We start from the raw sequence: 12,288 nt of genomic DNA, 5'->3' as shown, positions 1-12,288 counted from the left end.
AACCAGGCTGCACAACCTAATATTGGGGTCTCCAGGATGGCCCCCAATACAAACTAATGCCACTCTTCTCTACATGGCTTCTGAAGAAGTTAACGCAACAACAACAAAAACAGATATCAGCTTACGGAAGCCAGAATGGAAGGCAAATCTCTAGGTCTGTTAGCCAAATGAGCCTGCTAATACACCCCAGAGTTACTCACATTTTCCCATGCAGCACTGGAGGAGAGCAGGCTTCCTCCATTCAGAAAGTTGGGGAAACCGCAAATAGCACACTCCTTGAAGGCAGGCAGCTCCCAAGAGCTGGATGAGCCAGCTGAGCATGCCCAATTGATACTGGTAAAATTTACCAATTAATTACTCCTTCCACCTCCCCTAGCCGACGTTAGTAAAAAGAGAAAGACCAATTGTGTACCTAGGGAAGATTCTTCCTCATAAAATCCAGAAGTGGGAGAACAGAACTCTGCTCCAAATTTTCCAAGAGTTTATATATTTTAGGGTCAGATGCTCAGCTCTTACAAGAAAGAAGTCAAAGAACAGATCAGATTATGGTTGGGATCCCGCATGATCACAAAGCCACCTGAAACCTAACAGAAGTCTGGATTAGTAAGTATGACACTTGACATTTGCCCATCTTTTAGTACATTTTCTCACTTAGCCCCAAACACACTGTCATATTGATACTCCTGCCTCATTGATTCAAAGAGAAATTGAACACAGAGACAGTGTTTAACTGAGGAGGGTAACGAGTTGAGGGGTATCTTTCTGACCTTATCTTTCTGACTGTAGAGGTAGGGTCTGGCACAGTCCTCCATGTGCCCATATCCTTTTCAATTACTTGTTTGATTCCATTTTACTTCAGACCTCTTTTTCAGTTGTGGAATGTTCAGACATGTAGAGAGGATGGCATCATTAATTATTTGTCTCAGTTTTATCTCTGTCTTATCCTCTATATCCATCTGTTTTCACCAAGGCCAGTTGAAAAGCCCACAGGTAGATGGTTGTCTTTTCTCTCTTGAGAGTTTCTGAGGGTGCAGTTGAATCCTCCAGCAGGATCACTCTAGCAGAGGTCACAGCTGAGTTGTAATCTGATGTGTTGTATTAAATGTAAAGCATTTTGAAGGTTAAAATGAGGAGCTTTAATACTCAGTTCTCAAAAGTGAAGGATTACTGGGAAGGCAGGACGGATATAATTTGTCCTAATAATGCACTAGATTGTATTATATGCAGAAACACTGGAGCTATCTTACAGTATTGAGCTAACCAGGCTATAGATGTAGGAGAATATTGATGCATCATCAAATCACTTAGATTACTATTTCTTTTTGCCTGAGAATCAGAAGTCTATCCAAATTGAGCAAGAAGGAAGCATTTGATTTGTTTCCTCTTATGCAGGGCTCCACCATCCCTATTCCCTTGCCCTGTTTCTTACTCATAAACACATATTTGAATGGAATCATTTTCCCTGACTTCATGAAATTTCTTCATGTTCTGTCATCAGTTGTGGTTCTCGTTGTCATTAGTCCCTGTGCCCATACTGCATAATGATTTTTCCATTGATGAAGTGATTTCACTATCTCTTAATTTTTACAGTAATCTTGAGAGATAAGTGCTGTTATCTTTTTTTTTTTTTTAATTTTTTTTTTCCCCAACGTTTATTTATTTTTGGGACAGAGAGAGACAGAGCATGAACGGGGGAGGGGCAGAGAGAGAGGGAGACACAGAATCGGAAACAGGCTCCAGGCTCTGAGCCATCAGCCCAGAGCCTGACGCGGGGCTCGAACTCACGGACCGCGAGATCGTGACCTGGCTGAAGTCGGACGCTTAACCGACTGTGCCACCCAGGCGCCCCAGTGCTGTTATCTTTAAAGCAAAACTGAGGCTAAAAAAGGGTGTCTTGTCCAAAGACATAGCTAGTCAGAGTCATTGCCAGTCAGAATCCAGCTCTTCTGAATCTAAACCACAAAGGTTCAAGAAATACAAGGCTTTGGTAGTGGCTCATGACCAGGTACATAGGGCTAAGTCTTTGTTTCTCCCATCCCTTTCCCTAACCTAGAAAGTTCCTCTGTTAGAGGAAATTGCCCTAGAAGTTCCTCTGTTTTGTTTTGTTTATTTGTTGTTTGTTTTTCATTTTGTTGTTGTTGTTGTTGTTGTTGTGAACTACCCAAAATGTCTAGAGAAGCAGTCTTAATTAAAGTTAGAATTTTGGAGTCAGCCTGCCTACTTACAAGTTCTATGACCTGAGACAAAGTTTTAATCTCACTGTGTCTCAAGTGTCTCTAAGTGTAAAACGCGGATAATAATAATACCTAACTCATAGAACTGTTAAAAAAATTAAAATAGATTGCAAATAAATATTAGTTATTGTCACTGTTACATAGTTAGGTCGAATAGAATTTTAAGCATTCTAAGATTTATCTTAGAAGCTGTTTGGCCTCTCAAGAATCTGACTTCTGTTAAAACTAGCATCATAATATGATTCAAAGGATGATGATGGTAATCGCAGACCAGATTACTCAGTGCTTACTGTGTTCCAAACATTTTACATATGCCCTTTCAAATGATCAGCAACCTGTAGATGCTGTGCTCTTAGCTATTGAGTTATATTGCTCTAAATCTTGCCTGCAGTTGGTCTCACTTTTACCCATCTCCCAAGCTAAAATAGTATTGTTTGAAAATTAGAACTGTATTTTCCAATTTACAGTCTTCTAGCCCATTTTGTTCTCTCTGCTCCCCTTCAAAGATCTCTTGCAGTGGTTCCAGATGTCATACATAAGTTCCCATAGTGCCGGGTATAAAAATTTTCCAGATCCTGAGACTCAAATTCACTTAGCGTGGCTAAGAGTAAATAAGTCTGTTGACAGTTACAGGAACCAACTTCCTTGAATTTGTACATTTTTCCTTTAAAGCAAGACTTTCCAAGAATGAATTGTCATACCCTGTCTCAAGAGAAAGAAGGAAATGGTAATTGACAATGACCTTTATCCCAGTATCTGATAGGGGTTCTGAGTGACATCACACCAGCTTTAACAAGCAAAATCTATTTTTTACTTGCCTTAATTTTTTTCTTTTTTGAGTTAAACAACAGAAATTTGTTTCCCACAGTTCTGGAAGCTGGAAGTCCATTGCAGCATGGTTAGGTTCTGGTAAGAGCGCTCTTCCTGGTTTGCAGATGGCTGCCTTTTCGCTGTGTCCTCACACAGCGGAGAGAGTAAGCACTGTTGTTTCTTCCTCTCATATAAAGGTACTAATTCCACCATTGTGCTCCACCCCCATGATCTCATCTAAACCTAATTACCTCCCAAAGGCCCCACCTCCTAATACCATCACATTGGGGGGTCAGAGTTTTACATATGAATTTTTGGGGCACACATTCAGTCCATAGCAGAAGCAGAATACAAATTAACAATATTTGAAATCAAAATAAGGTTATCATTGCAAGTCTTGTAGACATTTAAAGAATAATAAGGGAATATTATGAAACTTCATGTCAATAAATTCAACAAACAGATGAAATGGAAAACTTACTTAAAGGACACAACTTTCTGAAACTGGCACAAAATGAGTTAAAAAAAATCTGAATAAAAATCTGAAAATGTAATTTAGTATACTATATGTTAAAAATTAAATTTAAAAATGAAAAAAAAACTGCCTTAATTTTTAAATTTCAGCTATTATAGTAGCTGTCATTCCCTCCTATCCTCCGTTTCCTTATTTTTTACATGCCTTAGATATTGGGTCCCTCAAATCCTATGTCGATTTTTTTTTAACTAGAAATATTTTTAGCCAGTGCAAAGATCTGGAAATAACACCACAAGTGGTTACTGAGTTGGAGAAGTTTTTCTCCCCTTTAAAAATTAATAAAATAATTAGGATGTCTTTCATAAATACTTAATGGGTCAACTGAGCATTATCTTCTATAATTTTACCTTCACTATTTTTTTTTTTTAACTGCCTCAGGATTGAATCCGTTCTGTCCAAGGTTGGATCAAAGATTTGCCATCTCCTCATTACTGGGAATCTGAGCCAATCTCTCCTGGGCTCCAGAAGGCCTATATTTAGGAGAATGTTATTCCCTTTAAGAAAACATTTTTTTTTTAAGTCTGTCTTTTCTTCAGCAGAACCTAAAATGTCATGAATTAAACCACACCAAATAAATCCTACCCACTTTTATCCTTCTACCCTTTTCGCTTTTTCTCCCCACCAAGCATCCTCTTCTGAATGGTGACGTCACTATGTCTATGAGTGAATGGTGAACCATTACAGGTCTCTGCTGTAGCCACCCATACATTGATCGATCACTGCTGTTGCTGTCATTGTGGTGCACAAGGTTGCATTGATGTTTTCCTCTTCAGAAAATTTACTCCCATTTCTAATGGTAGAATGTCTGTGCTGGTGACTGAATAAATAAGTGACTGAACCAGTAAGAGGGTAACTTAAATGTTGATGTTGAAGAGGAGGAAATGTCAGAAATGACAGGGAAGGTCGTGTGACAGACTTCCATAGGGCTGTACCTGCTTATACTGACTTCATATGGTTCAGAAATAGCATGGCCATTTGGAAACTCGGAAATCATGCATGTCTTTGAAGATTAAAATGAGGCAAGTGTGTTTCTCCCAACTAATCTAAAATGCAATGATATGGTGGCTTGAAGTTGAGGAGGTATATTAGTTGGGGGAAGAAAACAACAACAGAGCTGCTTCTCAGACAGGAATCTCTCTGATTTTGGGTTGCCTTGTGAGCAAAGACAGCACTTACTGAGTAGGCAGAAATAAAATGGTACAAAAAGGTTGATGGAATCACATTTTTAGGCGTGTCTATTATTGGAGCCTAGGAAGGGTCAGATGATATTCATTTCATTCACACACTCCTTTAAAGTAAAAACCTTAACTACTTTTATTCAGTTTCTGGGGTGTCATAAAGAGTTCCATGTACTATCCAGTCATAAAGAGAAAAATGGTGGAAAGATGAGAGATCAAGCTAGTCATTCTTCAATTCTGGAGAGCTGGAATTTTTAGGTACACATGGGAGAAGAGCAGTCCATTTGATGAGAGAAGTTGGACAGATGTCTTTATCTTTCAGAGAGGATGCTTCAGAGCGGCCCAGCAGCTGGTAATGTCAGACCTCAGTGAGTTGACACTGAGCTTACAGATAGAGGTGGAGTCCCCAAAAAACTACAGTGCAGGAGGTTCAATTTGTTTTTACTTCCATGATTTCACTTTGATGCAAAGGGTTTTTCATTACTGTCACCTCTTTGTTCATTCAGCAAATATTCAGTTGAAGTTGTCTATGTGCCAGGCACCATCCAAGCTCCTGGGACCCCCAGCACTGAAAATGACATGAAACCTCCTTCCATGTGGGGCACTTCTGGGGCATTTCCCTTACCTTCCTATGGTGAATCGCCCTGCTGGCTGGTCCTGCCAGGAAGTCCTCCATCCTGTAGATGAGATAGTGAACTTCTTTCCCCCGAACTAATACCAGCTTTGGTTTCTCTCCTTTCTATCCTGCCCACCCTTCTGTACTACCAACATCTCTTTAGAGGTGGTCACACCTAGAAAGATGGATCTCTCCAGAGTGAATGGGAGAATTGCTTCATTTCTTCCTCATTCCTGGCAAGGACACTTTGAATTTTCAACTAATAAGGCAGAAGACATCAAGAGGAAAAGAAAAATAAGAACTTTCCTTGCCAGTGTTGCTTAGTTACCTTGTCAACATTCCCTTGCAGGCTGGCCGAATTCTCTGTGCATATTTTTATAGTGCACATGTTTTATTGCTATAATTGATCTATTAAGCAGAAAATATGGAGAACACATGCGAGCTCCTGTCAATTTTATGCTGTTATTTGGGTTTCCATTTTTCTCTTTCCATGAGACCTCACTCTTCAGTACCCTTTGCATTCCTAACTGGAATAATCCTGTGAAGAAGTCACATCACTATCCACGTTGATGCATTTCACTTTGTAGCTTAAAAAGCAAAAGCTGATAAACTAACCTCAAACTAGACAGCAAATTGTGGACTTTTCAAAGGCAGACACCAGTGTTTTCATCAGCTCTGGGTCCTTGGTGCCTAGCTTTGAGTCTGGCACATACAAGGTCTTTCATAAATGTCCATTGATTGAATGAGCGGTGGCTTCAGATATTTATTGAGAACCAGCATTGTAGTAGACACTATTCATTAACATAAAATTTTAGTTATAGTTCTACCCAGAGGGGCAAAACTTATGACTTATTCTTTCCTTTCTGGAGACTGGACAGGACAGAGAATAACAACTGTGTTGTTGCTAGTGTTACATTTTCTTTAGCCAAAGAAGATTTCTGCGTGAGGCTGCAGCGCCATTAGCAGCAGCCCCATTCCATCTGGCATTTATGGAAAGTTATTTACTGGGAACCTTCTGGGTTCTGGGCACTGTGCTCTCCAATCAATCCAGAACAATAGACCTGGTCATTGTCACCATCAGGCATTTGTATTCAAACAGTGAGTTTCTCCTCATTTCTTCTTACACACACACACACACACACCACACACACAGCTACAAACACACGCATACACACACACCCTGAAGACTATGTTTATGAAGCAAACTGTCCACAAAACAACAAATGGAAGTATATTTAGTTGTCCCTTTACCAGGCTATCAGGCAGCCCTCCTACCCAGTGCTCCTCAAATTACATACTTCTGAGATTTTGTTAAAGTGCACATTAGATATACCAGGTCTGGGGTGAGACCTGAGCGCCTGCATTTCTAGCAAGCTCTCATAGTGACCTAAGGTGTAATCTGTGGGCTGTAGAGTTAGCATCACCAGGGAGTTTGTTAGAAATGCAGATGCTTAGGCATCACCCAGACCTACTGGATCTGAACCTGCATTTTAACACGATCCCACCTTAACATTTGAGAAACACTGCTCCAACCATTTAATAAGCCCACTGTATAAATTATGGGCAGGGTTCCTGATGGGGCTTGGGGTTGGAAAGTAAGTCCAGGTGGATTTACTGTTCCCTTTTTCATTTCAACTTCTGGGTATCTTCCACAATATAGCATTTGACACTCAAATAAAGACACAGATGCCTGTTTGTTCATCCATTCAGTTAAATGATGAAATTGTTATTGCCCATCCTGGATGGCCAGTGTCATTAAACATGGGGACTTGCCTATCAGCTCTTTGCATTTCCAGGGAGCTTCATTCTAGATGAAAAAGTTTGAGCAAAAGAGACATCGTAATGTTTGAGCATGGCAGAATGTTTAATGCATTTGGAATGAGGACTGGAGGAGATCAGAGTTTCTGTTTCCTTATCTGTAAAATAGAGATAAAAATACCATCTGTTCTAGCTTTCTTTATAGTCTTGTTGTGAGGAGCTTTGAAATCTACATGTGAAGGAGCTTTGAAAACATAAAAGTGTTCGTGAGATTTCAAAACAGTTTTAGTGAGAAAAAAAATCATCTATGTTTTAGTGCTGGGGAGTTCTGGTTCAAAATTTAGCCTTACTTTCTACTAATTTTGTGATTTTTGCCAAATTACTTCATCTAGCTGAGCCTCAATTTCTTTTTCTCTTAAATGGTCATAAAAACATCCACCATGTAAGACTATAGTGGGGATTAAAATGTTAATAATTGGGGCACCTGGGTGGCTCGGTCCCTTGAGCCTCTGGCTCTTGACTTCCACTCAGGTCATGAGCTCGTGGTTCATGGTTTCAAGCCCCACACCGGGGTCTGTGCTTGACCAACGCAGAGCCTGCTTGGGATTCTCTCTCTCTGCCCCTCCCCCGACTCATGCATGTGCTCTCTCTCTCTCTCTCTCTCTCTCTCAAAAATAAAATAACATTAAAAAATAAAAATAAAATGTTGATATACATGTAAAGGATCTGGTACATAGTAGAGTTTAATAAATGGTGGCCAGTAGTGGCACATTAAGGGACTTGGTTGAGACATAATCCTCCAAAGATGATTGTTTTCCCCTTCAGTCAGCCTTTTACATTGAGGCAAAAAGAAAGAGTGACTTTAAAGCTGGTTGAAGGTCTGAATAAATACCCATGTGGTTCAAGAGACTGATGTCTTGAAGTTCATTATATAAGTATCTCTGGAAGAAAAATCTCCAAACTTCATGAGATTTTAATATTTACTGAAGTATTTGTGAGTATCAGCCATACTGCAGGGTTTTGTGACAAGGATTTGCTGTGATTATTCTGTCTCATTCACACACTCTCATCAGAATGGAGGCTCTTTTGATGGCATGCACAGGAGACTGCAGCATATTCAGGAAGGTTTCCCATTGGTGTCCATGCAAGCAGATACTCCAGGCCCCAGGGAAACAGCCAAACAAGTGATACTGAGGGTCGTGTAAGGTGATGCAAGAAGACTGTTCTGAGGTCCATGGTAACTGACAGCATCCTCATCGTCAGAACAGCAGAACAGCAAGTTCTTACTTGCTGGAGACACGAGGAGGCGGCTGATGGATGATTGCTGCTTTTTTGTCAGCAACTAAGCATTTGTGATACAGAGGAACTATTGTCTATTTTAAAAGAGGAAAAAAAAAAAACCAACCGCACCATCCTTTCTCCATCTTCCCAACTTCCAGCTCATATTTTTATTCTGGAAAAGCACTTTTAGTGCCCTCAGTTTTCTCACACCTCTTTCCAGGTAGAGCAGCCTTTGGGAGGTATTCTTTTTCCAGGGAGAAAGATTGCTCCCTCCTATCCCTAGGGTTGCAGAGTTTGTGTGGTGATATCCTTCGTGGTGATATTTTGAAGCACCCAAGGCGTGTCATTTCACAGACAGTCTCAGGCAGAGAATGCCACGGGACCTGCCTTTGAACATGACTATCTTTGTTTGGGGTGGGGAGGTTGTGCTCAGCTCCATGTGAGGAGGACGAGAAAAACAAAAACAAAAACGCCCGCCCAAGTGTCATTTCAGTGAAAACCTAATTGGAAGAGGGTGAGATTGAGAGGGAGGAAGTGAGCAGACAGAGGCTGCAGAGAGTGGCCAGAGGAGGCATCATCTGAATGATCAGCAGTTCTGCGCAAAGAGCAGTGTGTGAGAGGGAATACCGAGTGTCTCAGGTGTTTTTGTTTTTATGTTTTTGCCTGAATAACTTTAGGTTGATTGCATCACCAAGCCATGCTTGAGTGTGGAATAGCAAAACCCATCTAAGTAGGGAAAGTGCAGTTCGGTGAGATCATGCTCCAAGTTCATTTGCACAGATTCCATGATGGGCTCTTCTGAATCTGGCACAGGCTGTTGGCCCATTTTGCTAGGGCTTGACCCCTGAGTGGATCATTTATCTCTTCTGTTTCCAAGCCACAGGACACCATCTTTACCTCCAGCCAGTCTATACTTGTGGTCTTTGGGGAATATGTGGATGGAGAGTCTGGGTATAGAGGTTTCATGAACAAGCAGGAGAGACAGGTTGAAGGGCATCACTTTTTAGAATAGGAGGCTATGTGGACAGAGCATTTGCTAGGAGTCAGGAAACTGGATTTTAATCCTACCTTTGCCTGTACTAGCTATGTTGTTAGGCAAGTAATTTTATCTCTTAGAGACCCAGGTATAATAATTACTACACATCTACTATAAACCACACCAAAATTTTGTAAGGGTCAAATGAGATAGGGAAGAGAGCACTGAAAACCAAAGCTGCATTTTCCAAAATGATAGCCACTAGCTGCATGTGACTATTTGAATTTCAATTCATTAATATTCAATAAATGAAAAGTTCAGTGCCTCAGTCACACTAGCCACTTTTCAAGTGCTCCATAGCCACATATGGCTGGTGAGTACCATATTAGACAACAAAGATATAGAACATTTGCATTATCACAGAAAGTTTTATTGTACATCTCTGCCTCAGAACTCTAAGGTGTGATACCAAAGATGTAAAGGATGAAGTTAGAGGAGTGATAAATGCTGTCATAGTTGAGGATTCTTGAAAACAGACAAAACCTACTCAAGTTAGTTGAAGTAAAATGAGGGATTTATTCGGCAAATTCAGGGTAAACGTGTGGATCTCAAGAGCTGGAATCATAGCTAGGCTTCAAAAACAACTAGAACCAATTCCTAGAAGCTTATCAGGAACTCAAGAAGCCACTCTCCTTCTCACTGTTTCTCTTTTTCTCTTGTCTTCCTTTCCCTGTAGCCACTTGTGCTGTGCTCTCTGTTTCTCTTTGTGTCAATGACTTTTCCTTTCCTCTCCTTTTATTCCTCTCCCCCCCCCATTCTCCTTCCTTCCTCAATCTTCTCTCCTCCCTCCCCTCTCTGCAGACCAGCTTTCTTAACTGCACTGCATGTGGTCCAAATAGGGCTCAACCAGGCCCAGTTTTCATTGTTTCTCAGGGACAATGCCTAACAAAGGCTGGGTTCTGATCCCAGATTCCCAAGAGAGACATTAGCCAGTTTGGAATGATAGCCACCCCTGATCCAATCAGCTGTATTTAGGAGGATGGGGTAGTGATTCTATGCTTCCTCAATAAAGGCAGTGGGGAGTAGGACAGATGCTGTAAAAAGGAGCATATATGGCATGGGGATGGGGCACTGACTAACATGTTCATGTTGACACCTTGGAGAGTTCATTAACCAATGACCACACAGGGAGGAGTTGCCAGAGATTTGACCAAGGCCATGAAGAAAAAGAGTTATTTGCGTGGTTTGAATCATCATCACAGATCCTTGGGGGTTTGGCGTACCCTCAACATCCTTATACTTGGATGGAAGTAGGTACTGCCAGAGCAAGGTGGAAATCAGATCTAAGCGTTTGTCATTTCTTAAATGCAAACTGTGTACTAGTAAGACCCTTTTCTCTTCAGCCTTTAGGAAGAAACATGAGGTTCTCTTGGAAACTATTCAAGAGGAAGATGGAAGGGGCCGTTTAAAGCGATTAAAAGCTGCAGACCGCAAGACTGGGGCCAGAGGGCTGGCAGTGGAAAACCCTGCTGGGTTGTGACCTCTCACTGAAAAGTTCCAGGTGCCTTTTTGCTTCCTGCAAAAGAAAAGAAGAGAAGGAAAAGACCATGTCCATAGCCTTGAAGCAGGTGTTCAACAAAGACAAGACCTTTCGGCCCAAGAGGAAATTTGAACCCGGCACACAGAGGTTTGAGCTCCACAAACGGGCTCAGGCGTCCCTCAACTCAGGCGTGGACCTGAAGGCGGCCGTGCAGCTGCCCAGTGGGGAGGACCAGAACGACTGGGTGGCGGTGCACGTGGTGGACTTCTTCAATAGGATCAACCTCATCTATGGCACCATCTGTGAGTTCTGTACCGAGCAGACCCTGCCCTGTGATGTCAGGGGGCCCCAAATATGAGTATCGCTGGCAGGATGACCTCAAGTACAAGAAGCCAACTGCCCTGCCAGCTCCCCAGTACATGAACCTCCTTATGGATTGGATCGAGGTCCAGATCAACAATGAGGACATATTTCCAACATGCGTGGGTAAGTCCATGACCAGCTTCTTGCTTATTTTGGTGCATCCCACCCAAGCTCAGAAAGTTTGCAGGGGCTTCTTCTAGGTCTGTCCTTGAATGCTGGGTGGCACCCTATCAGTGTTTCCCTAACATCCATCGTACTTGCAGTGTCTTTTTTCAGATCTAAGAACCTCCTTGAAATTAAAAAAAAATCATTTGTGGACTACTTACAATTATTTTGTGGACCTCAGTGGTATAGGTACCACATGCTAGAGAGCATTGCCTTGCTGAGATGTTAGATTTGATCTGCTGGTTTCCTTAGGACTACATTCCAGACTCACCCAGTTAGCCATGTAGAATTTTCATTTTTTTGGCTAATTAACTAAAGTTACATTAACTCTGGTGCATTTATTGGTATTCATCTCTCAGGTTAAGGAATCCCAGTGTGAGAATGCATGGATTTGTTTGGGGATCAAGCAACAGGGGTTGGCATTCTGGGGAAATAAAAATCCTGGCATCTGTTCTTACCACTCCTGATCATTTGTTATTAATTCCAGGTTGTATTAGTAATTCTGGACCCATGTGTAGCTGCTAGACCCACTAGAACTTGAAATGCAAATGCTTTCATTTGTGTGGTGCTCTGAGCTATAAAACTCTTCAAGGGGAAGGACCAAACCTTATCTCCCTTTTATATTTCTTTATGCTGCTGATAATTGGATTTGCCATGCACCGACAGGCTGAATTTAAAGTTCAGGGGGTTTTTAGGCATCAGATTCAATAGGAATGAGCCACCTCCTATGTGTCTCCAGTGTCTAGCACAGTGCCCTGGAACTTTGTAGGCCCTCAGGAAATATTTGTGGAATGATTGAAAAATACTTGTGCTCTCAGACAGTAGTATTAAA

The 12,288-nt window shown here is 41.4% G+C and overlaps 1 protein-coding gene across 1 annotated transcript in view; it reads left to right on the top strand.

The window, feature by feature from the left end:
- Window positions 1–12,288, top strand: part of MOB3B (MOB kinase activator 3B) — a 203,882-nt gene that overhangs the window by 72,055 nt on the left and 119,539 nt on the right. Inside the window, 2 exon segments of the mRNA XM_032595612.1 lie at window positions 10,792–11,253; window positions 11,255–11,414. Of these exon segments, the coding sequence (XP_032451503.1) occupies window positions 10,996–11,253; window positions 11,255–11,414 (418 nt within the window). The 5' untranslated portion in view covers window positions 10,792–10,995.

The sequence above is a fragment of the Lynx canadensis genome, chromosome D4 (genome assembly GCF_007474595.2).
Source record: "Lynx canadensis isolate LIC74 chromosome D4, mLynCan4.pri.v2, whole genome shotgun sequence".
Taxonomy (NCBI): domain Eukaryota; kingdom Metazoa; phylum Chordata; class Mammalia; order Carnivora; family Felidae; genus Lynx; species Lynx canadensis.
The sequence above is the reverse complement of the archived record's forward strand: the minus strand, read 5'-3'. Positions and strand labels throughout refer to the sequence as shown.